The 27,051-nt window shown below is 50.5% G+C and overlaps 2 protein-coding genes across 15 annotated transcripts in view; one reads left to right on the forward strand and one right to left on the reverse strand.

The window, feature by feature from the left end:
- Positions 1-621: 621 nt before the first annotated feature.
- On the forward strand, positions 622-14,427 carry LOC138729139 (cholesterol 7-desaturase nvd-like). The gene is made up of 7 exons (XM_069873117.1): positions 622-937; positions 7,286-7,474; positions 10,122-10,300; positions 11,744-11,869; positions 12,158-12,277; positions 13,281-13,457; positions 14,152-14,427. The coding sequence occupies exons 1-7, from the start codon at positions 622-624 to the stop codon at positions 14,311-14,313; spliced, it is 1,269 nt and encodes a 422-aa protein (XP_069729218.1). The 3' UTR covers positions 14,314-14,427.
- A 4,066-nt stretch (positions 14,428-18,493) lies between these two features.
- ZNF618 (zinc finger protein 618) overlaps positions 18,494-27,051 on the reverse strand; it is a 159,920-nt gene continuing 151,362 nt past the window's right edge. For all 14 annotated transcript variants that reach the window (XM_069873050.1, XM_069873057.1, XM_069873056.1 and 11 more), the window contains one exon: positions 18,494-26,780. In XM_069873050.1, coding sequence (XP_069729151.1) covers positions 25,267-26,780 — 1,514 coding nt within the window. In that variant the 3' untranslated portion in view covers positions 18,494-25,266. The remainder of the gene's footprint in view (positions 26,781-27,051) is intronic.

The raw sequence follows: 27,051 nt of genomic DNA on the forward strand, positions 1-27,051 counted from the left end.
AGGGAATGGCCTCAAGCTCCGCCAGGAGAGGTTTAGGCTGGACATCAGGAAAAAATTTTTCACAGAAAGGGTCATTGGTCCCTGGCAGAGGCTGTCCAGGGAGGGGGTTGAATCACCTTCCCTGGAGGGGTTTAGGGGACGGGTGGATGAGGTGCTGAGGGACATGGTTCAGTGTTTGATAGGAGTGGTTGAGCTCGATGATATGGTGGGTTTCTTCCAACCTGGCGATTCTATGATTCTATGATTAGGAAGAAATTCTTCCCCATGAGGGTGGTGTGGCCGAGGGAAGGGTTGGCTGCCCCATCCCTGGAGGTGTTCAAGGCCAGGTTGGATGGGGCTTGGAGCAACGATCCAGTGGGAGGTGTCCCTGCCCGTGGTGGGTCTGGTTGGGCTTCGAGGTCCCTTCCCAGCCAAACCATCCCACCATTCCATGCATTTGTCCCCCTTCCCCAGCCCCTCCTCGCCCCCTTCCCGAGCCCAGCGGGTTCAACGCCGCCCCGGGTGGAGCAGGGGGCTCTGCCGGGGGCCAGGAGGGTCCCGGGGGTCCCGGTCCCGTCTCGCCCCGTCCCTGGGCGGAGCTGCCCGGGTATAAGGGGCGGTGGCGGCAGCGCCGGGCGCGCTATGGGGAGCGGGTGGTGCGGAGCGGAGCTGCTGCCGGCGGGGCCGGGGCACGGAGCGCTGCTCTTCCTCCTCCTCCTCCTCCTCCTCCTCGTCGTCCTTCTGCTGCGGGGCTGCCGGCGGCCGCTGCGGCTCCGTCGCGGCCCCGGGCAGGTGGGCTACGCGGCGGCCCCCGGGCGGAGCCGCAGGGAGGCGGCTCGACGAGCCCGCAGAGCCCGGCGCCCCGGAGCCCTCCCGCCGCCCTTCCCCAACGGCTGGTACCGCCTGCTCGACTCCGCGACGCTGCCCCGACGCGCCGTCCGCAGCCTCGCCCTGCTCGGTGAGTGCCCCGAACACCGGCCACGGGCAGCGGGAGGGGGCACGGGGCAGGGCAGCCCCGAACCGCGCATCCCTGCATCCCGGCATCCCTGCATCCCGACGTCCCCGCATCCCTGCCCGGGCATCCCTGCTAGGGAACGGGGCATCCCTGTCCGGGCATCTCGACATCCCAACATCACTGTCCGAGCATCCCTGCTCAGGCATCCCGACATCCTTGCCCAGGCATCCCTGCTGGGATATGGGGCACTCGTATCCAGGCATTCCAACATCCCGACATCCCTGTCCAGACATCCCTGCCCAGCCATCCCGACATCCCTGTCCAGCCATCTCTGCCCAGGCATCCTGACATCCCTGCCCGGACATCCCTGCTGGGGAACTGGACATCCCTATCTGGACATCCCAACATCCCTGCCTCAACATTCCTGCTCGGGCATCCCTGCTGGGTCACCAGGACGACCCTGCCTGAGCATCCCCACTGCAGAATAGGATGTCCCTGCCCATGTATCCCAGCTGAAGAGTCAGACATCCCTGCCCACATATCCCCTCTGGGAGACTGGACACCCCTGCTCAGGTATGCCTGTTGCAGAACTGGACACCCTGTCCTGGGCATCCCTACTGGGTCATCAGGACATCCCTGCCTGAGCATTCTCCCTGGGGCAGCAGAGGATCCTGGATGGTGTCTCTATCAGGGAAATAGGGCATCCCTGCTCATGCATTCCTGCTGGGGCATAGGGACATCCTGACACAGACATCCTCACCAGCGCACTGACACACACCAGCTTGGGTGTTCTGCTCAGACACTGGGGTGTCCAAACCAGCACCCATGTTAGGGTACTGAAGTGTCACTGTCCAGACTCATTCCTAGTGTACCAGGCATCCCTAGAATCATACAATCACCAGGTTGGAAGAGACCCACCAGATCATCGAGTCCAACCATTCCTATCGAACACTAAACCATGTCCCTCAGCGCCTTGTCTACCCGTCCCTTAAACCCCTCCAGGGAAGGTGACTCAACACCCTCCCTGGGCGGCCTGTTCCAGTGCCCAATGACCCTTTCTGTGAAAATTTTTTTCCTAATGTTCAGCCTGAACCTCCCCTGGTGGAGCTTGAGGCCATTCCTTCTCATCCTGTCCCGTGTCACATGGGAGAAGAGGCCAGCACCCTCCTCTCTACAACCTCCTTTCAGGTAGTTGTAGAGAGCAATGTGTCCCTGTGTGGGACTCTGCTGTGGCACTGGGACAGCTCTACCCAGGCATCCCTTTGAGAGCACCCCAGCCAGCACCCACACAGGGCATCGAGGGTGCCACAGCCTGGGCTTTGCATGGGCATGGAATACTTCTGCTGGGTCACTGGGGACTTCATGGCACAGCCTTCTTGAGAGGGTGCAGGGCAGCCTGTCTGGGCTCCTTGATGGGACACCAGAGCATCTCGCTGCCTGGGCACTTCTCCCAGGCACTGTTGCCTGCAGATCTCTGTGTCCTGGGGAGACCGGGATGGGGCCTCACAGCCACATCCCGTTGGGGGCTGTGCTTGCCCAGGGTCCTTTTGCCTTGAAGATGCTTTTGGTCTTGCGCCTTCGTCATCAAAAGGGATGTTGCTGCACTGAAATTCTTCAGATTCAGTAATGGAAGCACATGTGGGGGGGTCTGTTTTCAAGAGCCTCCCTCTCCTGTGAAGTCATTTGGGTTGGGTTGTTTTTGTGTAATGAGACCTGTGTAATTTAATATACACGTCCTGGAGAGTAGATCTGTTATGACTCCCTTGGTCGTCTGCCCAAAGCCTGGTTCCTGACACCCCCTCCTCTGGGTTTGGCTGAAAATCTGCAGGTAAAATCACTTCTAATGGTAGAGAGACAGTAGTGTACTGGTGCCAGGAAGACCAGTAAATAAGACAATTAAACAGCCTGCAGCCTCCAGGTTTGTGGATGTCTAATTTATTTTGGAATCTCTGAGCAGAGCCTGGAAATGCAGCTCAGCTCCAGAGGCAGCAAGCCAGACAAGATGAAAGAATAAAAATCACAAGACTTATTCCTTGGGATGAAACACCTTCCAAAACACGGCATGCAGGAAAGCATCATTTTCTCCTGAGACTGTGGAAGTGGCTGAGAGCTTCTCCAACCAGTGTGGCACTGCACGGCACTGCTCTCTTGGTGCTTGCTGCAGGGGAGCTGTGCAGCCCCTGGGGAGGCTCTTGTGCGGAAAGCCCCAGGGCACAAGATCTGAGCTAAGCACCCGGAGCTGCCCAGAGGCACTGGGCTCTTTATGCCCTGTGTGCTACCCTTTCTACAATTACCATTTGATTTCCATGAAAGAAATAGGCTAATTTAATAGGAGAACATCACTATATGGCAGTTAATTCTCTATATTCACCTGCAACTGAGAGTTTCAGTATTTCTTAGGCCAGGATACTGTCCTCCCAAGTGGAGAGACGTCAGGCTTGATGCACAAGCTGGAGCTAAGAATGATCTCCTTCTCCTCTGCCCCTGGTGGCTCTGGAGTGCAAAGGCTGGAGGCAAAAGCAGCAATCGCTCAGGAGTCCCAGGTGAGGTTTTTGGACAACCCAACGAGGGTGTGGCCATGGGCATGGGTTCAGATCTTCAAGGCAGAAGAGCTCCAGACTGCCTGTAGGAAGGAAAGGTCTAGAGGTAGAACCTTCTTGAAATTAAATTCTCTTAAAGCTTTGGTGGGCAAAGCACCAGGTGGTAGGGCTGCTCCTTGAGGTGTGTGGCTGGGACTCCCCAGGCTCCAAGTCCTCTGGTCTGACCCATTCAAGGCTGCTCCTCTGTGTTTCTGCACTGCCAGTGCTCCAGGTGAGCAAGCAACAACTTCCAACAACACACAGAAACCTTTTCCCTGCTTTGCCCTCTTTGCCCTAAGCCTCAGGTCAGGTAGAGAACCAGGTTAGAGAGAAGAAAATGGTGATGCTTCAAAATCAACCCATTACCCAGGGCAGGGGGAAGGACCTGTACCTCGAGTGCCTCCACTCTGCTGTTCTTGCTTGTCAGCAGATGTGTGACAGCCTTCCAGGAAGATGCAGGGACTACACAGCCAGGAGGGACCTCCAGGCACTGGAGCAGCTCTTTTCTGCCAGGTATCAGAATTAATCCTTCCTTGGTATGAGGCTGGAAAAGTTTGCAGGGTTTCCTGCACACCCTGTGGTTTGCCCAGATCACAAAACTTCAGTGAAGGAAAATGGGTAGGGTGGCTGATATGGTGTCACTTGTTATCAGTGTGTCTGTCTGCAGAAACAAGGACAGAAAACGGCTCCTGAAGTTAAGTTGGATCTTACCCACTAGTTGAGCTTTAAGTTACAGCAACTGCTGTAATGATTGGATCTTGCATGCTGATGAAATTTGAATAGATATCTGCGTAACCTGAAGCACAGAATGGAGGAGAGGGCCTGGCCTTTAACTTGGTGCTCACATGTATGAAGCACTTCAGAGCTCCCAGAGCAGCTGCCTGCCCTTCCAACCAGGGCATAACTTGAGGGGACACTGGAGCAGGACTAGCGTTGCCTTCAGACCAGGTCACTGCTGAGCAGCCCCTCTTCTGTGAGCTGCTGGCAGGGATGTGGGCGCTGGCAGCTCTGCAGTGCTGCAGCATCCTCGGAGCAGCTCTGTGCCGGGCCAGGAAAGCACCTGGCACCAATTCAGTCCCTGAAGGAAGAGCATTTATTTAGATAATCCTGTAGCACATCATCCAGCTGTGGCTGCTGGGCACAGCTGGGTGGAGCAGTGCCGAGAACAGACCTCTGGCTACAGCCCAGGAATGGGTTGGCTCCCTGTTGATAGTTCCTTGCTCAGATAACACAGGGCTACTCTGGGGCAGGGAGGAAGCCAGTGATCCCAGAACTGAGCGGGGACAGAGTCCAGCAGGGAAAAACATCACTTTGCTTCAGGGAGCACAAGGAATCTACAAGAAGGGTCGCAGGGAGGATCCAGGGAACTCCAGGCCTGTCAGTCTGACCTCAGTGCCAGGGAAAGTCATGGAGCAGGTGATCTTGAGTGCTATCATGAAGCACATGCAAGAGAACCGGGTGATCAGGCCCAGTCAACACGGGGTCACAAAAGGCAGGTCTTGCCAAACTAACCTGATCGCCTTCTATGACAAAGTGACTCGGCTGCTGGATGAGGGAAAGGCTGTGGATGTATCTTCCTGGACTTCAGTAGAGCCTTTGACACAGTTTCTTACAGTATTCTGCTCAGAAAACTGTCACCTCTGGCCTAGACGGGGGCACACTGTCCTGGGGGGAAAACTGGTTGGCTGGAGGGCCCAGAGAGTGGTGGGAAATGGAGTTAACTCCAGCTGGAGGCCAGTGACAAGTGGTGTCCCCAGGGCTCAGTGCTGGGTCCAGCCCTGTTCAATGTCTTTATCAATGACCTGGATGAAGGCATCGAGTGCACCCTTAGCAAGTTTGCAGATGACACTAAGCTGGGTGGAAGCATGGATCTGCTGGAGGGTCGGGAGGCTCCAAAGGGATCTGAACAGGCTGGATCCATGGGCTGAGACCAATGGGATGAGGTTTAACAAGGCCAAATGCCGGGTCCTGCACTTGGGGCACAACAACCCTGTGCAGCGCTACAGACTAGGAGAAGTCTGGCTGGAAACTGCCTGGAGGAGAGGGACCTGGGGGTGTTGGTTGACAGCGACTGAACATGAGCCGGCAGTGGCCCAGGTGGCCAAGAAGGCCAATGGCATCTTGGCTTGGATCAGAAACGGCGTGACCAGCAGGTCCAGGGAGGTTATCCTCCCTCTGTACTCGGCACTGGTGAGACCGCTCCTTGAATCCTGTGTTCAGTTCTGGGTCCCTCACCACAAGAAGGATGTTGAGGCTCTGGAGCGAGTCCAGAGAAGAGCAACGAAGCTGGTGAAGGGGCTGGAGAACAGGCTTTATGAGGAACGGCTGAGAGAGCTGGGGTTGTTTAGCCTGGAGAAGAGGAGGCTGAGGGGAGACCTCATTGCTCTCTCCAACTACCTGAAAGGTGGTTATGGAGAGGAGGGAGCTGGGCTCTTCTCCCAAGGGACAGGGGACAGGACGAGAGGGAATGGCCTCAAGCTCCGCCAGGGGAGGTTCAGGCTGGACATTAGGAAAATATTTTTCACAGAAAGGGTCATTGGGCACTGGCAGAGGCTGCCCAGGGATGGGGTTGATTCACCTTCCCTGGAGGGGTTTAGGGGACGGGTGGATGAGTTGCTAAGGCGCATGGTTTAGTGGATAGGAATGGTTGGACTTGATGATCCGGTGGGTCTCTTCCAACCTGGTTATTCTATGATTCTATGATGATTCTATGATTCTATGAATCTGGCGTGGCGATGGAGAAAATCAGTTCTGAGATCTGGGGCAATACAGCCCCTGCCACGCCAGCACCGGCTCCGCTTCACTGCCTGCATGGAGCAGAGCAGAATTGGGGCTTCCTTTCGCTCCCCCAGAAAACTCCCTTTTGCCAAGGAGGTGGTGGTGCTCTGTCTCACTGCACCCGGCTGTCTCTGCCTGAGGAAGGGATTTGCTGCCAAGCTGCAGCATGGATGGCTCTTGGAGTTCATGAGCAAACAGAAGAAGAGCTTCTTCCAGCTGCCATTAACAGAGATTCCTGAAATGTATGAGCCTGTGTGCTCTCCACGACACCTCTTGGGCAAAGGGACAGGTCCAAGGTTCTCTTCAAATGCAGCTATTGCTCTTCTTTGTGTATCTTGCCCTCAGCTGGGGAAGCATCCTAAATCTTTAAACATTTTTGTAAAGACTTGTTTTATTTTGCAGCTCAAGCAGGCTCTGAGAGCTCAAAAAGCAGGGCTGAGGGTCAGGTTTGAGGTGGCTGGGAGAAACTCCACTCCCACTGTCTAGTGCAAGGCGATGCCCTTCAGCATGTGATGATCCATCCGCCTGCTGCCTGTGACAGACGGGATGTGACAGGCTGGGTACAGCTGCTCACCACTCAGGGATGTCATTTAAACCCCAGCAGTGAGACAGTGGCCACGCACCCTGAGCATTCGCAGCAGCAGCTGCCTTCCCAATTTTGGAAGGCCCTTCATGCAGTCAGCAAACGTTCCTGCCACAGCCAGCTCTTCCCTGCCCACAGCTGCCTGGTGCCATCTCGTGGTTAAATCACTTCTCCAGAGCAAGCTTATTTCTGTCCTGCCAGTGCTCTTCCACTTGAAAGAAAACAAATCCTCCAGTATTAGTATCTAGCAGGATATATCTGCATGTCTTTGTGCAGGCAGCTGCTTGCAAAGTTGGTGAAAGGCGCTGGTCGGTGCTGCCTATTGGGAAGTGTTGACCAATATGTGTCTTGCCTGATCCCCCTCAGGTGGAGATGCTGTTTTTACAACCTCCTAACCTCGTATTTCTGCAGGAGAACAGCTCGCTGCCTTTCGTACCGAGGATGGCCAAGCCTATGTGGTCGACGCGTACTGCCCCCACCTCGGGGCCAACCTCGCCGCTGGTGGGCACGTCGTGGGCAACTGCATTGAGTGCCCATTTCATGGTTGGCAGTTTCGAGGAGAAGATGGAAAATGCACCCGCATTCCATATGCTGAAAAAGGTGAACTATCCCTCAAATCCGCAGAAAGCATCCATGAAAACTGTAGTGTCCTCTGTGTCCTCATCAAAAGCTACTTCATTAAGGAAAAACCCTCCATCCTACTCCCCAGCTTCATGCAGCGGCGTTATTCTCCTCCTGGTTGTCCATGTGGGGTCATAATGTCCTAGTGCCCTTTCCTATGTTAGATGACAACTGGGACAGTAGTCTAGTTAAATAACCACCCTTCTTGAGTTTGATAGTCCTACACCACCTGCATTCAGCAAGCAGGGTATCAAAGGTTTCTAACACTGTATCATCCATTGCAGCAGCAGAGCTGGATCCCAAGGAGCTACAGGGTTTCAGAAAAGATTCTGTCCTCTGTAGTGATAGCTTATACCACGTCAGTGCTTAAATCTGTCATATTTGCATGAACAGAATAGTCCCTCGGTGGCTATTTTTTCTCCATTTATGGCTTGAAGGGAACTTTCAGTTAGAATCCAGGAAAGCTCTTTGCATACACCTACTATTTAGATGTGGTTTGCATTGCCTGCGTAGGAAGAATATCTTACTTAAAGGTCACATGTAACAATTACTTGATCTGGCTGCACTAATTGGTTTAAATCACCAATTCCAACTGTGGCTGAAACCAGCAAATAGACTTACCACGAGTTTTGCTTTGGCTTGTGCTTCTTAGTTGTTTTCCTGGGAAGTTCAGCTTCTTCTGATTGGGATTGATTGGGATGGCAATGAAAACATTGATTAGCAGTAAAAGACAGTCTTTCTACTAAACAGACTCCTTGTCCCAAAGTGAAAGAAACATTCCGTCTATATGGGATAAGACAAACACTTTATAGATCTCAATTTATAGAACAGATTATAGAACTGCAGTTCCTTTTATGTGTGTCGTTTTTGGGAAAAGGTTAAGACTTCATTTTTTTCAATATGTACCCAGTCAGGAGCTGCTTTCAAATGAAAATTTGGTTCCAAGTGATGAACAAAGATGTGTTTCATCACAAAATGAGAATGAATATTCTGGACATATGCAAACACTTGCCTAGATGCACCATTTAATCTGAAACAGCCGAATTCCGAACCCTTGTTACCCGTAGTTGTTGAAAGAACGAAACTGCAGGCAGATGCCTGGCTCCCATACAGCCCCGATGGGTCAGGTGGATTTAATCAGATTTGAAAGCCATCTGTGCTCATGCAGGTCACTGATGGAGAGGTATGTTGGAGAGCTCACATGAGAAGTCCTCCCTCCTCGGGACCATCAGCCATGCAGAGACACAGAGACTGACCTGGCATTGGCTGGAGGTGGGAAAGGGTCTGGCACCCAGGGGTTCTGGGAGCAGCTGAGGGACCTGGGGTGGTTTAGCCTGGAGAAGAGAAGGCTGAGGGAAGACCTCATCGCTCTCTGCAGTTTCCAAAAAGGAGATTGTGGTGAGGTGGGTGCTGGGCTCTGCTCCACCAGAACAAATGATAGGACAAGATTTAGATTGGATATTGGGAAAAATTTCTTCACAGAAAGGGTTATCAGGCATTGGCAGAGGCTGCCCAGGGGCAGTGGTGGAGTCTCCATCCCTGGAGATATTTAAAAGCCATGTGGATGTGGTGCTTAGGGACATGGTTTACTGATAGGGTTGGCAGTGCTGGATTAAGGATTGGACTCAATGATCTTTTCAGCGTAAATGATCCTATGATTCTATGTCTATGCGGGGGCAGGTGAAGCCATTTAGATTTAATGAGCTGCAGCCCACCCAAAGCACCATATTTTTTCAATCAGAAATCAGTGATGTTCTCCTCCTGCCCCCTCTGATACTCATCGACTAAAAGAAAAACATCATTTCTCCTGCCTTTTCACCTCCCACATGGCAGTACAAAGCTGAATAATAAGGAAGCGCTATCCTCTGTGCCTGTTTGCAAATTAGGGGGAAAAAAAATGAAGGCAAAAGCTTTCCAGTCCAGTAGAAGCTACATTTTCTGATAACTGGGTAAATATAACCGCCAAAATTAATTTCACTGGAAAGAGTGCAAGTATATTCTTAAGGCAACACATGATACTGGAGTATTGTAACAGAGAACTACTTGAACTCAAGAGACAGATGATTTCTACTGTCTGCACATAGAATCATGGAATGGTTTGGGTTGGAAGGCACCTCAAAGCCCATCCAGCTCCACTGCCAGCCATGGGCAGGGACACCTCCCACTGGATCAGGGGCTCCAAGCCCCATCCAACCCGGCCTTGAACCCCTGCAGGGATGTGGCAGCCACCACTGCTCTGGGCAACCCGGGCCAGTACATCTTTAACTAAAACCACGTCATTTAATTCATTGTAACCTGAGGAGGGTCCATTGATACAGCAGACATTTATTAGAAGAGTTTTAAGAGCAGTGAAAGAAGGTTGCAGAGCAGCCAGCCGTGCGTCTTCCTTAGAGTTATGCAAACCCCCCCATTGAAATAAAACCCATTTAAGCAAACTCTCTTCTGTGAACATCAGAAGCTGTTGTCCTTCTTCAGAAGCCTGACAGCTGGCAAGTGCCACCAGAAGGTCTGTGCCACATGGATATCGCTCATAAAGATAATCTCTGTGAGGCAGTGAGGATGAGGGGACCCTTAGCACCAGCCTTGGAGATGCCACTTTTAGCTGAACCCTTTCTTTCCTCTGCAGTGCCAGACTTTGCAAGGGTCCGGACGTGGCCGTCCTGTGAGGTGAACGGGATGCTGCTGGTCTGGTACCACTGCGAAGGGGTTGCTCCAACTTGGTCAGTGCCTGAGCAGCGGGAGATCACCACCAACGAGTGGGTGTTTCACGGGCAGACAGAGCACTTGGTCGACGCGCACATCCAGGTGGGGAGCCCTCCATGGGGCAGGGCTACACCCGAGTCCTCTCCTATAGCCCAGTTTAGGGGAACCTCCTCCCAGTTAACCCATCCAGGGACATCTCAAATGAACGAGGCTCTTCCTGTACCCAGCATCATCACTGCTGCCCACAGAGCTCAGACCTACAAATACACCCCTGCACCGTATGCTGAGAGGATGGCATATGTTCCCCAAACACAGATCGTGGGCTGCTGGAGCAGAGAGCAGATGTTCTGGGTACTTAAAGGGAATCTGTTAAATTGCTTTGACTTATAACTGAAGCAATTTTAAACAAAGATTCTCTAAGAATCACAGCAGTTCATGTCAGGAGGCTTTTCAGCTCATCGATCACCAAAATGGAAACGCGTGGTTGTTTTGCTGTTAATCTTCATAATTACCATCATGAATGGTGCCATAGAGAATGAAACGGTTGTTGCCTCCATAACCTCTCAGTGGAAATAAGTCCAGAAAAGGGGAACTGTTTTGTGACGCTAAACAGAAGGGGCCGTGGTTGTGGTCCCTGCGGGCAGCCACGGGTGGAGGCTCCTTGGGGGAGTGATGGGAGGCAGCAGTTGTTTGGAAAATGGGCAGTCCCTTGGGATTTGGGACCTTTGGAGGTTTTTATATACTTGCCACTGAGCAGAACAGTTTTATTTGTAAAAAATCAGTGAAAAAAAATTTAATCCTTACTCTAAAATGCACTTCTCTTGTAAGGCAGCACCTGCCTGCTGACGAAATCACAACTAAGGTGGGTGGGTTAGAAACAAATGAAGAATTAGTAGAAGAAATGAAGTGAATGAGACACAGAAGATGTGATTGTGGGAGTGCACAGAGTAGGTGTGAGAAGCAGGGAGAATTTGGGAGATAGATGGAATAGTAAAATTTATTTCGTGTCTGCTTTTTGATGCAAGGCACTGTACACAGGTCTGCACCGAGGTCAGGCTGTATTGAGTAATGAAGCTGTCAAAACTTCTTAAAAAGTGGTACAATGTGGGCAGGCTGGTGGGGTTTAGGGGTCTGAAAATATGTGAAATCTAGTCCAGGAGCACAAACACAAACTGCTTTGTTCCTTACAGTTATTACAGGGCTAAAGGAAGGAGTTATATAGAGTCCCAGCATGCGTGGCTGCAGGCGTTACCACACATGGACTCATTGAGCTTAAAATTAACTTGGAATATTCTGAACTTCAAGTTTAAATTATTCCTGTACCCCAGTTAAGCACTGGCCCCAGGGCAGTGTGTGCTGAGGCCCCTTCCTCTGCTCGCTCAGTTGCCCCTTGCCGCATTGCGTACCTGCAAGCATCTCCTCTGTGCTCAGAGCGACGTGCCCTGGGCTGTGCCATCATCCTGGCACTATTGCAGTGACTGTGAGGGGCAGGCAGCTCACACCCAAGTCAGCTCTCGCCAACAGCAAATTGTTCTCCAATGGCAGGAGATCCCCGAGAACGCGGCCGATACAGCTCACCTGGCTTTCCTCCATGGACCTGCTATTCTGGGGGGATCTGATCTGAGATACACGAGGTCCAGGCTGTGGGATTTCATGAAGCACATCTGGAAGGTAAGGCCCTGACTCCCCTATTGGCCATGAGATCAAAGTCTTTCAAACCACTTCTCCTTTCTGCCGCAAAGCATAAGTCCTACCTCACCCCCTCAGCTGCAACCCCTGACTCCAGGTTCAGTCTTTTTGCTGTGTCTCTGAGGATCTAGGCTGCAATCCCTCATCTCTGCTCTTCTATAGATGGTCTTCACAGCCACCTCTTCTCACTTTCTCTCTGCTACCTCCCCTCAACCTTTACTACCACCTCTCTGGCTCTTGGACTGACCTGGTTCTTCTCCATCCCTCCAGGCAGAGTGGCAGCTGGAGCCAGAGCCCAACCAGCATTGCTCCCATCTGCTGGTTCAACACAGCGTAACCATCTTCGGGAAGCACTTCTCCTTGATGGACTTGACGGTTTCAGCCAGGCAGGTGTGTCCCAAGCTGGTGACCAGCAGTACCACAAGTTGTGGGGCTTTGTCACTCAAAAGGTTCAGTGAGTCCCTGTCTGTCCTACCCGACCAAGTGCATCAGCACATGGGGCAGAGCTGAACATGGGCCAAACCTACACCCTGGTGCTGGGATTGCTCCATGTATGGGCAGCACAGGGAAAGGGAGAGTCCACAAGGACCACTGTGCCACAAACAATTGGAAGAAATAAACCTGAGCACACATTAGTCACAATCCCGCGGGACCTTCATGCCACACTGTCACAGTTCTTTGCAATGCAGCAGTGGGGACCTTTTCAGCCAAAGAATCATAGAATCATGGAATGGTTTGGGTCAGAAGGGCCTTAAGACCCATCCAGTTCCACCCCCTGCCATAAACAGGGACACCTCCCACTGGATCAGGGGCTCCAAGCCCCATCCAACCTGGCCTTGAACCCCTCCAGGGACAGGGCAGCCACCTCTGCTCTGGGCTACCTGGACCAGGGCCTCCCCACCCTCACAGCAAAACATTTCTTCCTAAGATCTCACCTAAATCTCCCCTCTTTCAGCTCAGAACCGTTCCTCCTTATCCTATCCCTGCACTCCTTGATCAAGAGCTCTCCTTCAGCTTTCCTGGAGCCCCTCTTAGTACTGGAAGCTGATTTATGGTCCATCCATCCCCAGAGCCTTCTCTTTTCCAGGCGGAACAACCCCAGGCTAACCTGGGTTGCATGGCTCTTCTGGCTTTCTCCTGGTCTGGGGAGCACTGACAGTTGGTAAGAGTCTGTGACTCAAGGCCCTGTGGTGCTCCTTGGCTTTGTGTCTGCCAGCTGATGAAAAACAATCTAACAGGTGAATGAGCACAGCCTAGGTGACATCTCAAGCAGGCTTCAAACTGTGTGAGCTGCTGTACCACTGGGGTTGTTGTACCAGGTTGCTGTGGGAGTTGCTGTACCAGGGCTGGAACATGGGGGACAGTTCCCTGAGGGAGCTCTCTTGCTCTGCAGGTGGGGCCAGGGCTGGTTTTCCTCATCTTTAAACATGCTTTCCTGGGCCAAGGGATCATCCTGCAAACAGTGACTCCTCTGGAGCCTCTCCTGCAGAAAGTTGTTCACAAAATCTACTATCAGAAGAACGTGCCAGCCATAATCCCCAAGTTCATCCTGAGAGCAGAATGCATCCAGGTAAGGGCAGCCAAAAGTGGGCCCCTGGAGCTCAGAGGTGTGAGAGGGAAGAGCAGTTGCCCTCATGGGTTCAGATGAATGTGGGAGCAAAGCACTTATAGGCAAGATCCTATTCCACCCACCCTGCCATGAGCAGGGACACCTCCCACTGGATCAGGGGCTCCAAGCCCCATCCAACCTGGCCTTGAACCCCTCCAGGGATGGGGCAGCCAAAACTTCTCAGGGCAACATGGGCCAGGGCCTCCCCACCCTCAGAGCAAAACATTTCTTCATAAGATCTCATCTCAACATCCCCTTCTTCACCTTAAATCTCTTACATCTCACTGCTTGTGTATCTGAGCACAGTTTAAGATGCAATTGCTGAATTTCTAAAGCCGTGTTGGCTGGAGCTCCCCAATAAATCAAAAATCTCAAGTGGACCTGTTCTTACCTACTCAACATCCATATCTTTTTCAGTACCTCCTGTGGCAAAGGCAGTCTGAGATAAAAGTGGCTTCTTGTTTGGGAGCTACAATGGGCTAAACATCTCCCAACTGCAGGCAGAGCTCCGGCGTTACGAGTCACACACAGGATGAGCAGTTCCCTACCGGCTACTGTGGAGAAACACTGATAAATAAATCTCATGTGCAGGTCACTTGCGCAAAGCAGCTGATTCAACTTCCCCACCTGAACGAGTCTCTCCTTCTCCCCCCAGTTTGAGCGCGATATAACCATCTGGAATAACAAGCAGTACCTGTCCAAGCCCCTGCTGGTCAAAGAGGACTCTGGCATCCAGAAGCACCGGCGCTGGTACTCCCAGTTCTACAGTGAGAAGAGCAGGAGGATCCCGGTGCAGAAGGAGGACCTGGACTGGTGAGGACCTCGCTGCCTTCTGTGGAAGGTGGCGAGAGACTCTCTGGTGGCTCCTGTTGGGCAGGCATGATTGACGCACCATGTATTGGCACAGAGAGCAGAGCCTGAGCCCAGGAGATCCTCTGGGGCATCAACGTTCAAACGGTGGAACTTGCTTGCTCTTGTACCTGTGCTGCAATATGTGAGCTAGGCATGAGCTCGAGCTTGTCAGAACTCCCTTTAAAGTGCCTTTGTCTCTCGCTGCTGTTGCTTTCCTTTTGAGTAGTTATACGGAAAGCTTTTCATGTGGCCTTCTATCACCCCAAGTGTCCTTTCCCAGCCAGGCCTGCTATTGCTTCTGCACTTTCAACTTGGCTGGGAGAAGCTTCTGGTCTCCAGGGAGCCTTGGCCAGTGCCTGTACAGTATCAGAAGTGCAATTGTGAAGCCCATGGACATAATCGCCTTCTTTCTCTCTGGCAGCAGGCAGACAGCATGGTTTTTAGCCACCCACCATGCCCTTACAATCCCTGTGGGCTTCCTCAACCTACTGGTCAACCTACGAGTCAATTAATAGAATCATAGAATCACCAGGTTGGAAAGGACCCACTGGATCATCGAGTCCAACCATTCCCATCAGTCACTAAACCCTGTCCCTCAGCACCTCATCCACCCATCTTTTAAACACCTCCAGGGAAGGTGACACAACCCCCTCCCCGGGCAGCCTCTGCCAGTGCCCAATAACCCTTTCCATGAAATATTTTTTCCTGATGTCAAGCCTGAACCTCCCCTAGTGGAGCTTGAGGCCATTCCTTCTTGTCCTGTCCAAATTCCTCAGGGAGCGCCTGGTTGGGAAGCGAAGGGATTATGCTGGTGATCAAATCACTTAAACTGACAACAACCCTGAAGGTCAAGGATGTGACTAAGATGCTGCTCTGGTAGCCTCAGGACTCCAGTATTACTTTGGGTACTTGGTAGGCTGTAAAAATTTGTGCCTCATGGCAGGACCACACAGGTATCTCAGACTGTCACTGCAATCAGAAATGAAGGTAACACATTGAGATTATTCTGCAAATCCAACCAACACTGGTCTAAATTCTCCTGTGCTCTGTGCTCAGATGCTCTGCATTGGAGGGCTAAATCCTGCCTTGCTGCAGAATGGGACAAATCTGTCACCTCCACTCTGCCCTGTGCCATTAGCAGCCCCCTGTCGCTTACTCCATGCCAAGAGCCAGCAAGAGCACATGCTAAAAACCAGGAGATTTCCAGGAGGCGGATGGCCACCACTCTCACGCATGCTGTGCACTTGCCTGTGCCTTGTGACTTCTGCACTTTGCTGAGGCTTTTGGTTCCTCCTTCACTGTTAACTCCTGGAGCAGGAGCGTGACATCGAACCCCCTGCCAGCCACAGCCCATCGCCCACCCTGGGCGCGTCCCAGGTGAGGATGCGCAGCCGTGCCTTTGCTGTTCACCTCTGGCTCTTGCACTGGCAACATTTCACTATTAAATTTAAAAACAAAAAACATAAAACCAACAAAAAAACCCTGATCTTGTGTTCATGGTTTCTTGTTCTTCACGGTTTTGTGGGGTGCTCTTGTATGGGAGAAGCAATTCCGCGGCTGGCCCGTGGTGTCCTGCTTCAGGAGCCACAGAGAATCTCCAGTAAGGGACTTCAGGAGCTTGGACAAGCAGCGTTGTCCAACCCAACAGCCTGAGCCTGTCAGGGACCTGAAAGCACTAATATGTCTTAGTGGCCCTGACAAACCTCACCGGGGATGTTCATCCATTCGCTGCCCATGGGCCAGAAGCCCCGTTTCAGCTCAGCTCTGGACCTGCATTTTGTGTCCTCAGCCTCCCTGTCCTGGTGATGCTGTGGGGAGTCTCTAGCTCAGCCGCAGACACGCCCAGCAGATCCAAACTCTGACCACAAATCTCCTTCCCAGCTTGATCTCCACCCTGTCCTACCACCCATCCAGCCTGTCCAGCGGTTGCTGGGCTGAGTCTGGCCATGGCTGCCCTCACCAGATCTTGACCCCAAGCTGCAGATCAACTTCCCAGATCTGGAGTCTTGGTTGAGCCTGGTCCTCTGGCCTTGCCCATCCCACTCGGGGGCAGTGGGACTCCCCTTGGCTCCCAGCACCTGCTCCTCGTGGTGATGGGTGATGGAGAAGCAGCAGGAGGCAGGAATTGTGTCTGCCAGGATAGACACGTTGCAGGACACAGATGTGCTGTTCACCCACAGGTTCAGAGGACGCACGACCACCTCTCACCCCCATCACAGACACACAGTACCAAGGATTTATTTGCCTCACGCACCTGGATCTGCTGTGCAACACACCTGGGCTGTTGCTCCACACTCCCACACACAGGATCTCAGTCTCCTTCTCCAAAGAAGGCAAAAATGTTAAAGATCCCATTAGAGACAGTGAGTTAAATTATCAGCCTTTCTGAAATTACAGGAAACTATGGGACACCTCCAGCAGAACCTGAATTCCGAGCTAACATTCCCTTTATTACTAGTGCTGAAGTAATTGTGTCCCGTTGACGCAGAAATTAGAGAATCGGGAAATAAGATAGGATTAGCTTAAGCCTCTTACATTTCCATGTGCAATTTTATCTATCCTTCCAAGCAGGTCTAGCAAAAACTACAGTGAAGTGCTGGGAGACACTGGAGTGCCAAGGAACACTGCCCTCTTTGCCTTTTGGTGACACATTATCCACTTTTCATATTTAGGTTCTCAGGCAAATCCAAACTCCTACCTGGTCAGGATGTGAGGGTGTCTGAGCTCACTGTTCATTGACATCACTGTTACATCTAATCTACTGCAAAGCTGTTCAGGTGGTTGTATTTATGATCGTGGCTTCACACTTGACTGCTAGCCAAGAGAGCTTCTCCAGTTGCCAGACCTACCATCATTCCATGTTTCGGGCTTTTTTTCCCAACTAACAAATCCATTACACATTTCCTAATTCTCAAGCAGAGCTATTTTTTGCTGGCTTTTCTTTGAGGGGTGTGAGAGGAAAGGTTGGAAAACCTCAAGGATATTAAAGATACCAAAGAAAAGGATACATAAAGGGTATGGACAACAGCGTACCTTGAATTTTCCAGCAGAAGGCCTGATCTCCTTCTCTGCACCCTGGTCTATGTACTTGTTCCACTTGGGACAATTCCCTGGTTGCTTTGGATACCTTTGGAGGTCTTGGGGCTCCAACCAGCATCTCTGAGGCATGCAAAACTATCAGAGATCCCATCCATCAGAGCACCCTTGTGGCCCTGCCAGACACTTTGCTGCAATGTCAAGGCTGGCAGAGCCTCCAAGCAAGGATTGCTGTGCCCATCATCATAAATACACCCCAAAGGGCATCAGTTCGTGGAAAGCAGTCTCCCTAGTGCCTACTCAGCACCCAACTGCTGCTCTTCTGGGGTGAAAGCCAGTTTGTGGGTGGATCTGCTGATAGACAGGAAAACCTTTGACCATGCCAAGCAGGAACACGGCAGATCCAAGTTGGTTCTGTCCTGCCCGGTATCATCTTGCAGCACAAAAGCCAGCTGAGAATGTGTCCTAGTGATGTGAGTATAAACACCACATTACTACAAACCGAGCTGCCTCTCCCCGCTGGCCGAGCAACCAGTCTCACTTTCTGCCACACAGAGAGGTCTCACTGGCGAGAGGAACAGGTTCACCACTTCGGCAATCATGCATGGGACAGAAGTTGCTGTGGGAAAGGCTTTAGGGAGCTTTGGCTGCTCCGGGCATTAAGTGGGAGCCCGCTGTGCTGTTCTACAGTGATGAGGTTCAGCAGAGCGCGCTGCTGAGATTTAGGTCCCTTTAGTGAGTGTTTTCCCTCTTCCCAAGACCCTCAGCACTGGGTGATGACCTGTTCATGTGCTGAAAAACAGAAAACCCCAGACAATTCTTTTTTTTTTTCCTAAAGGTTGTTTTATTGTAAAACCATAAATACAACACTGACATGAAAATCCTCAAGCAACGGATGCTTTCTTACAGTTACAGTTTGTCTTCTGCCTTGGCATCAACTCTGAAAAGAATGTTGCAGAAACATGTCTCTAAGAGATCTCCAAATAACTGAGCTCTGGCCCGGAGCGCTCAGCTCGTTTGGAAGCTAAGTGGAACTATTCCTCCTCTCTCAGGGAATATTTCCATTCAGACAGCAACAGACTTTGTAAAAACAGCAACATTTAAACACCTTGATTTTTATTTCTTCTTTAATAATCCTTTTCATTTGACGTCAGTCTAAGTTTCAAACAGCACTGAATTTATTTAGCTGTAAAAAAAAAAAAACCAAACAAAAAGAAACAAAACCAAATCCTAAAAAGAAAAAAATAAAAACAACTCAGAAGAACTTGAGTTGGCCTCAAGTGCTCGTGTATCACAATGAAAATCAGCAACTCAACCCCGTGCAATATTGCTCTCTATTGAGTCATTCGATCCACACCAACAATACATGAGACTTTAAACAGGTTTTGTTTTGTTTATTAACACAGCAAGTGTGACATTAGATAACCTTTTAAATACAGTACATGGTACGGCGCGGGGCCAGCTGCCCGCGCCTCTTACCCATTATGAAGACAAAGCCAGCGGTGGCGGTTTATAAAAATATTGTGTTGCTACAAAAGTATAAATTAATGCTACCGGTATTAAGAAATATTAAACACATAAAACTTATAAGGATTAAGAAAAATATTCATTAATACCTGTAGAAAACTCTGGCCTAAAAAAGATATTTTTTGTATATTTTTTGTATATTTTTTTGTATTTTTTAAGATGACATGAGATCCTTGCACTCGCAGGTAGAGACACACGCAGGTGCATCTGTGGTATTGCCTAGAACGTCTGCATCTACAGAAAGGAAACGCACACACGTTACTGAGGGGAGGGAGGGCACGGAGGGAAAGGAGAACGTTAAGTGTTGGTTTAATGAAACAACCAGAATTCAGCTCCCAACAGGAGGTTTCGAAAACCAAACATGAGGAACAGCTTCTCTTTTTAGACTGGCTGCAAACAAGGATTTCCCAATGAGTTGGGCTGTCAGCATGACACTTTCTAGCTACGACGTGGACCGGAATCCGTGTGGTCTGGACACCGGGCGTTCCTCCTGCACTCAGTGCCCCGGCTGTCACCAGTCCCCAAGGGTTCAGGTCATCCGTTACCAGTTTTCCTTTTAAATAATTAAAATAAGTGTAAAGGGTCTGTGGAAAACAGCTCCTAAGATCATCGCTCCTTCTAGAATCCATGTTTCAAGTGGAGGTCCTTCTCCATAGATAGAAAGAAGAAAAAAATCCCTATCGCTCCTCCCACCTTCCAGCCCCTGGGAGAGCCCCACCACCTACCCACCCACCACAGAGATCACCAGAAGACTGGACACAAGAACCAAAGGCCGGAAGGGTCTTTTTAAAGAACTTTGGTTGTAGAAAGCAAGGGGCTGCCATGCCTGTACTCAACTCCACGGTAAAACAACCTTGTCGTTAACCCTGGTGCTCACCCAGTACTGGGATGCTGCTCAGTGCCGTGACGCCAGGATGATGGAGAAAAAGAAACCCCTTTCAGTCTGCGGCAGATGTTGCGCATCAATGAGACGTTCGTGTGACTCATTCCAGAAGCTGTTCTGAAAATTCCAACTCGGCTGCCTAGCAATGATGGAACCCTGAAGGGTCTACGGGTGCACCAGTGTCTAACATGAGAACTCTGCTGTAAGGTATCAAACAAAAGACTCTAACAGGAGTAGTAAGAAACGCAACTAACCAGCAAACGAAATCCAAATTAAACAGAACCCACCCCCCCCCCGCAAACATTCAACACAGAAAATTAAATTTCAGGGCAATACACTCATTGGTTTACCATTTCTGGCCTAGCATAAGCAAACTATCCCACAGGACTAATGAGGCATCACCTTGGAGCTGTGCTTCGGGTTACCTCTCTCTGTTTTCATTAGTTTGTTGTGTTCAGTGATGTCTCCCGAGGCCCCAGGAAGATGACAACCCACGGCATGGGGACAGGTCCCACGCCCAGGGAAAGGGAGTTCTTATTGCTACAGGGCGGCATCTTCGGAAGTATCTAACACAGGACCTTGAGCTTCAGCCAATGTTTCTGGGCATTCCCAATGGATCCCATGGATTCAAGATCATGGTCTAGCACAGAAAATGCACAGCAGAAGCAGCACAACATTTAGTGCTCTCCTCTACTCCAATCTGTTCACCTTGGCAGTGTAAGGGTTGACAGGACATTTGCTCCTCAACCAGTGCCCTCTCCTCCTGCCCATCAGCTCCCTCCCTCCTCTACGGTTCATCTAAATACTGGAGTGCTGGGAAAGGTTTGGTGCCAGTAGTGAGGGGGAGGATGTGGAGGAAGATGCTCTGTGAACCCTCCTGGACCTATCAGGTAGGCCTGGACTCAAGATGCAAGAGGTCCTTCCCCACCTCTATACCGAGTCTCTTTTCTCTCAGCAAGGTCCAAAGGAGCTCTGTGCATTACTGAGCGTGCTCCACGTAGCTGTACAGCCTTGTCTTAGTGATAGGGCTCAGAAAACATTTCCGTAACAGACTCCTCCCAGATGAATGGATTTCTCCTCCCTGAAAACGTTTCCCAGAATCTGCCTTTAGCGTCTTTTCTTTTTTTTTTTTTTTAATTTTCATCCCATTACTCCTAATTATTCCATAGGGAACAGCTTTTCTCCACCTGCGTGTGCTCCCTGTGGATGCTCACAGGAGCTCCTCTCCACTTTCTTTAGCCAGAGAGATGTAATTAAGAAATCTGAGTCTTTCCTCAGCTCAAAGCAGCATTCCCAGCCTTTGGATAACTTCCTGGCTGCTCTTTCAATGGATCAGGAACTTGGTGCTGGCTCAAAATGCACACAGCATTCTCCAAGCACAATCTCTCAGTCACCCTGCTCCTACTGGAGGGTGGAAATGGTCCCTCAGGCTGGGGTAAAGCTGAGCAGACTCATTCACCAAGGTGAACATTTCTTCTCACGCTAAACCTTCCGTGTTATTGCAAGCACCTGGACAAAACCAAACCAACCAACCCAAGACATCTCCCTGAATGCTGTATTAACTCAGATACCACAATTTATAGCTCAAGCAACTTTCAGAAGTGTCCTCCTTCTATTTTCAGTAACTCCTGAGCTTTGAGAGCATCTGCCACAACTTCATTTGCAAAATTCACATAAGGGTCAAGGCTCCCTGAGCTGCTTCTGGACATATTCTCTGGTCAGCAGGGAGAATGCCCAGCAAGCGCAGTTAAACCAGTGCAGATGGTCCATGTGGATGTTTAAACCAGTTTATCTCACAGTTAAACTGGTTTAACTAGCAATTAACAGAATTAGACAAAACCTGAGCCCACACTTGGCCTTCACAGCAAGGTTTCCAGATTGCACTAGTTCAAATACAACCAAACCAGTTTTCTTAGAACAAACAGCTTTGAAGAAAAAGGAAGTTTACTTCCACCCAAAACTAACCCAGGCGCAAAACACTGAGCCCATCTTGCAAACCAGGACACAGCTACTGTCTACTGCTGGAGACACGGGGAAAAGAGACAGACTGAGAGACAAATGTGGGCTCCATGTTCTTCACGGACCCTCTGGCAGCCACACTCAGACAGAAAAAAGCTTCTGTTTTGAAGAGCTCTGCCTTTGTATCCCACTTTCTCAGTTTTCTAGTAACAAGGATCTTCAGACAGGATTGCAAGTCCCTTCATCACGAAAAGCTGCAGCTTCTCCCACTGACTCGCTGGCCACCAGCTCCTCTTCTCACTGAATTTCTAGGTTGCGCCATTTTAGGACTGTAGGTTTTACTTTGCTTTTTCAGCTGCTAAGTTGAGTTTTTAAGTCTTTGGGAGAATTTTATCTACCAGACAACGCCACATGTTTGGTTCACATCCATCATTAGTGCAACTAAAACCAAGCCTCGGAGGGGACAGGGATGGGGGAAAGGGCCCGTCAATCCCTCTCTTTGGTTGTCACAGCAAGAAAGCTCCATAGCTGATGCCAAAACCACATTGTATAAAGGGGAAGGGGAGAAGAACTGGGACTTGGAGGTGGCCGTGGCCCTTCTTTTTACAGGACTTGGCTGTGTAGGCACAGTCCAGCTCACAGCTGCACACAGCCTGGCATCACACAGCTGCCTAAATGACTGCAAGTACGCATCATTCTCAGTTCCAGGGGCTTCAGACCAGGGCTACTCTGCCGTCCAGGACCCCACCCATAACGCTTGAGCTGGCAAATCCCACAGAAGTCACCAGCCTGTCCCTTAGCAAAGGAGCGTTAGGGTTTGGACCTTTCTTTTCCAAGCAATGCAAGGGTTTTGCAGGTTCACCTAAGCATCAAAGAGCCGTCGAGCAGCTCTCGGGCAAACCAAGCAAAAAGATGTAATATGCCATTCGGAGAAATACATACAAATCCTGCCCCCAGCTCTGCCCATCAGCTGAGCCGCACGGGACACACTCGAATCTGGCTTCGCATTCATTCTCCAGCCAAGAGTTCTCACTGCAGGATATCTTGTGCTTCGCAGTGGGAACAGCAGCCCAGCACCAACGCTTGGCAGTCTTCACTTATCCCACTTGGGATTTCTTGTTTGTAGTTTGAGACTTAAGTTTGTTAAAGGTTTCTCCTGCACTGCAAGTGCAAAAAGATGTGTTACCGTGGCCAAGTGGTGGCTGGGCAGGCAGGATTTGTGCAGGAGAAAACAAAACCAGCAAGAAGAAAAGTCAGCCCGACAATCAACACTCTCATCTGCCACTGCCAGAGAGGTAAGATGTCCAAGTGTCTCTGCCTCAGTAGCTCATTTTCAAGTGCTGCTGCCCCTGCAGTCGTCAGTGGGGTTGCAGACTCTGCCTTTTAAGATATCCACATGCAAAACCTACATTTAGGACACTGGTTTTGCCCTGATGCCAGTAACAGTACCGCAAGGTCAATCCAAATGCTAGGCTCAAGCTAATGGTAGGTCATGTTTGCAGGCTGAAAAGGCTGCAGCTGGGTGCCAAGAGCTATCAGTGCCCCTTACCCAGGGAAGGTCTCCAAGATGTGGAGAGGTCCCCTGCCTGAGCCTCTCAGCAGCAGAGCGGCTGCTCAGTGCCTCTTGGGCTGAAGGCATCTGCCCACAAAGCCCGAGAGCCTGGGTTGGCCATTTCTCACATCTCGGGACTTGCAACTTCTGTTACAACCAGGTGGGATCTTGGTTCAACAGCAGCACTTCAAAGAGGACCCCAGTCTCACCACCATGTAGCCAACAAGCGGAACACATCCCTGCCCCGTTGAAGGGCTCCAGCCTCCAGCCTGGCTGCTCAGAGTCAAGCAAGTCTGTTGACTCGATGATCCGGTGGGTCTCTTCCAACCTGGTTATTCTATGATTCTATGATTCTCCCGCACCTCTGACACTGCTGTGCTGCCCCAAAGCAAGCTACTGCAAGGAGAGACTTTAAAAATAAGAACTTACTTCAATTTGCCTCTGGAAAAACCCAAGAGTCTGGCACCAGAAGGTGGGAATTGTCCAAGGGACTCAAAACCTGCCAGCCTGCAGAGATCCTGTCCAACAGACCAGGGACTGCGCCTGCGGGCACTGGACACAGCAGAGCTCTGGCCTCGGTGGACAGCAGAGTGACTTAGATGCTTTTTGTTATGATGATCTCTAATTGCATTTGGGGTGAGACAGTTAAGTGCGAACGTTTAAGGGCCCGTGGCCTTCCTAGCCAGAACAACATAACAAGTAGTGTAATGCACTGTAGGTATAAAGACATTCGTGCCACTAGAGGAAACCATTCCAAACACAACGGGAAGGTATTCTTTGCACTCTATCAGGAGCACTTACATTCAGAAGGATCTCTGAGCCCATGCACTTCTCGAAGCTTCCTTCAAACCCCAGTTTGACAAAACTGATGATCTTTGTTCCCCTGAAAAATCATACACCTTGGTTTGTCCTTGGCCTTGTGAAGGTTATTTCGAGTGTGTGAACTGAGGTTTACTAAAAGTTGAGGTACAGGGGTTCTCAGCAACATCTGGCAGACCCCACAAGCCTGCTGGTGGCCACAGATACCTGTGTTATCACCAACTGCTTGCTTTTCCTGGTTTCTAGTTTTTCCATATGCGCAACCGATGTGGTTCCCATAAGGGTGTTCATCACAAATGTGCTACTCTGGAACAAGTGTGAGAACCCCGATGTACAAAATTCACAGAGAAGCTAATTAACACCAGGAATTCAGAAAAGAAATTATGCTGTAAAAAAAAAATAACCTCAAGAAATGTAACAATTAGAGACATTTTCTGCCACAAACCATCTCTCTCAGTTTGAAATCATACTTATAATCACTGGCTACCACGTTAAATGAAAACCAGGAGTGGAGATGGAAGAGCAACTTTTGTTTTTTTGGAAAAACCATGTATGAAAAAGTTTAAAATAAAAATCAAACAACCCCTCAAAGTCTCCCTTCCTGATTTCTAAGATAGCAGTGTTCCTAAAATACAGCTGCCCTGCTCATGTGCACCGTGTGTCAAGAAGGCTGCAGACAAAAGCCCTCAAGGTGTACAGTTATTCAAAGGAGCAAAGTCCAGTGCCGAACTGGTCTGTTCAATGTAGTCTGATTATCCATGGCAAGATGGCCCAGGGGACAAGAGGAAAGGTGGGGTGGAGGAGAAACAAAAGAAACTTCAAGTCACTTTAGATCTCAGCTGCCTGAAGACTTTAGAACATCAGCCTCCCATTGGTCTGCCCGTGTGAAAACATTAGAAAGTCTGTCAAGTCCACACACTATCTATGGAAAGGAGCACGTTCCCGGCAGAGGGTTGTCTCTCTCCCATGCTCAGCTTTCCTTTCAAACTTAATTTTATATATATTTATATTTTTATATATATATAAAAAAGCACTTGGTTTCCAGGGGCATTCATAATGAGGTCCACAGTGTTTAGAACTTAAAATTCTTATTCTTTGTTTGGAACAGTGTTTTAAAGTTTTGTTTTAATTAAAAGACAGTCTTAAAGCATGTTGGACTTCAAAAACATGAGTTTGTTCATGTCTTCTGGACTGAGTAGCCGTCTCCTTTTGATTAAGAGAGCCTGCTCACACATATTTACACATTCGCTTCTGGCACCCACAGCAGGCACTGCTAGGAGCCAAAAGGCTAGCTTGGCTAGTTTTGTATGCTTTTGGGTAACACACGACCAGTACTGAAACAGGTCAGGGGTGGCCTGGAAGAGAGGTTCTTGCAAATAATCATAGACTTCATTTTTCCCGAACCAATCTTCTTCCTGAGCTGCTGTGGCTTCCCCTGCCGCCCGAGGCTTCTTGGTTGAAGGTTCAAATTCTGTTTCTTCTGCCCAGGACTCTTTCACCTCATTGATCAACTCACAGACCTTGCCAATGATCTCTTCGTGCTGGTACGGCGGGACGGGCCGCAGCTTCTGCTGAGGGTCTAAGATCATGGCTACCTTGTGTGCCGAATGAACTTTGAAGTTCTCCTTCAGCGCCTCCAAGAAGAGGTGGCAGAGTTTGCTGACTACGCCAGCATCGTTAGCTTTGGAAGTGAACAGTTTCTCCAGTTTGACGTAGGTGGGCAGGACCAGCTGCAGGGTGGGCCGGCTCTCGTTGCTCAGCTCGATCACCGCCTGCTTCACCGGTGCCAGAATGGCTGCCAGGTTGCTGAGCAAGTGCTTGTTCAGGTTTTGGATGAGGTTCATCTTCTTGGCCCTGCTGTAGAACTCACAGATCTGCTCGTAGCGCTCGTGGACGAGCAGGAGGGAGTCAGTGACCGAGTTCCAGCAGGGTGGGGGAGAGGTCTCTTCCAGGGAGCCAAAGGTCTCCTTCGAGAGGCCCGTGGATCCCGCCAGATCTTCACAGACATTCAGGAGCTCGATCACCTCGTGCATATTGCGGGCCTGTAGTGTTCGCTTGTTCAGCACACTCTGCACTACCGAGTTCAAGGCACAGGCCGAACAACGCAAGCACATGCCCGCCTTGGAGAACGCAGAGGAATTGACTTTGCAGTCTGTGACATACACCGTCCTGATCTCCGACATCACAAACTCTGAGAGCACGTTCTGTACCCAGTGGTGGATAAAATCACCATTATCACGAATGTCTACGCCCTTAATTCCCAGGACATAACTCTTGATGTGGTTGCCTTCCACCTGATAAGCGGTCAGGATGTAGCAAGAATCGGGGCCGACACTCTGCGAGTGGCAAGTGACACCGATGCCAAGGCAAGCGTTGCTGCCCAGGGCGCAGGTGACTTTCACCTTCACTTGGTTGTACATCCGAGGCAAATGCTTCAGAGCCAGTGTGTTGAAATTGCCAAGGATTTCGGTAACAGAGAAGGCACCGTAGCGAGCTCCGCTGTCCACCAAGGTCTGTGCTAGCTTGATGAACTCCTTCCCGCTCACCACACTCAGAGCCCCAAGGTCAGTGCACATCACCCTCAGGAGCCTCTCGGCAATGTTCTGCCGCTCCTTCTCTGGAATTGCGCTGTTCCCTACCGAACCGCTCGCAGATGCTGCAGTGAAATAGAAGGAGGGAGAGAAAGCATCAGATGAGAATTGCTCCTCTGTGGCGGGAGAGGGCAGGGAGTCACAATTCTGAGAGACCCAAAGAGGAGGAACATGCCCAGATGATGGTGGTTTTGATCAGGGAGTGCAGGGATAGGACGAGGGGGAACAATTTTCAGGGGAAAGAGGGGAGATTGAGATGAGATTTTAGGAAAAAATGTTTTCCTGTAAGGGTGGGGAGGCCCTGGCCCAGGCTGCCCAGCGAAGTGGTGGCTGCCC

The sequence above is a fragment of the Phaenicophaeus curvirostris genome, chromosome 20, assembly GCF_032191515.1.
Source record: "Phaenicophaeus curvirostris isolate KB17595 chromosome 20, BPBGC_Pcur_1.0, whole genome shotgun sequence".
In the NCBI taxonomy this organism is placed as follows: Eukaryota; Metazoa; Chordata; class Aves; order Cuculiformes; family Cuculidae; genus Phaenicophaeus; species Phaenicophaeus curvirostris.

Coding starts and splice junctions, on each gene's coding strand:
- LOC138729139 (XM_069873117.1), top strand. CDS start 622: ATGGGGAGCGGGTGGTGCGGAGCGGAGCTGCTGCCGGCGGGGCCGGGG. Junction 11,870..12,157: donor TCATGAAGCACATCTGGAAG/GTAAGGCCCTGA, acceptor CCATCCCTCCAG/GCAGAGTGGCAGCTGGAGCC. Junction 12,278..13,280: donor TGACGGTTTCAGCCAGGCAG/GTGTGTCCCAAG, acceptor CTTGCTCTGCAG/GTGGGGCCAGGGCTGGTTTT.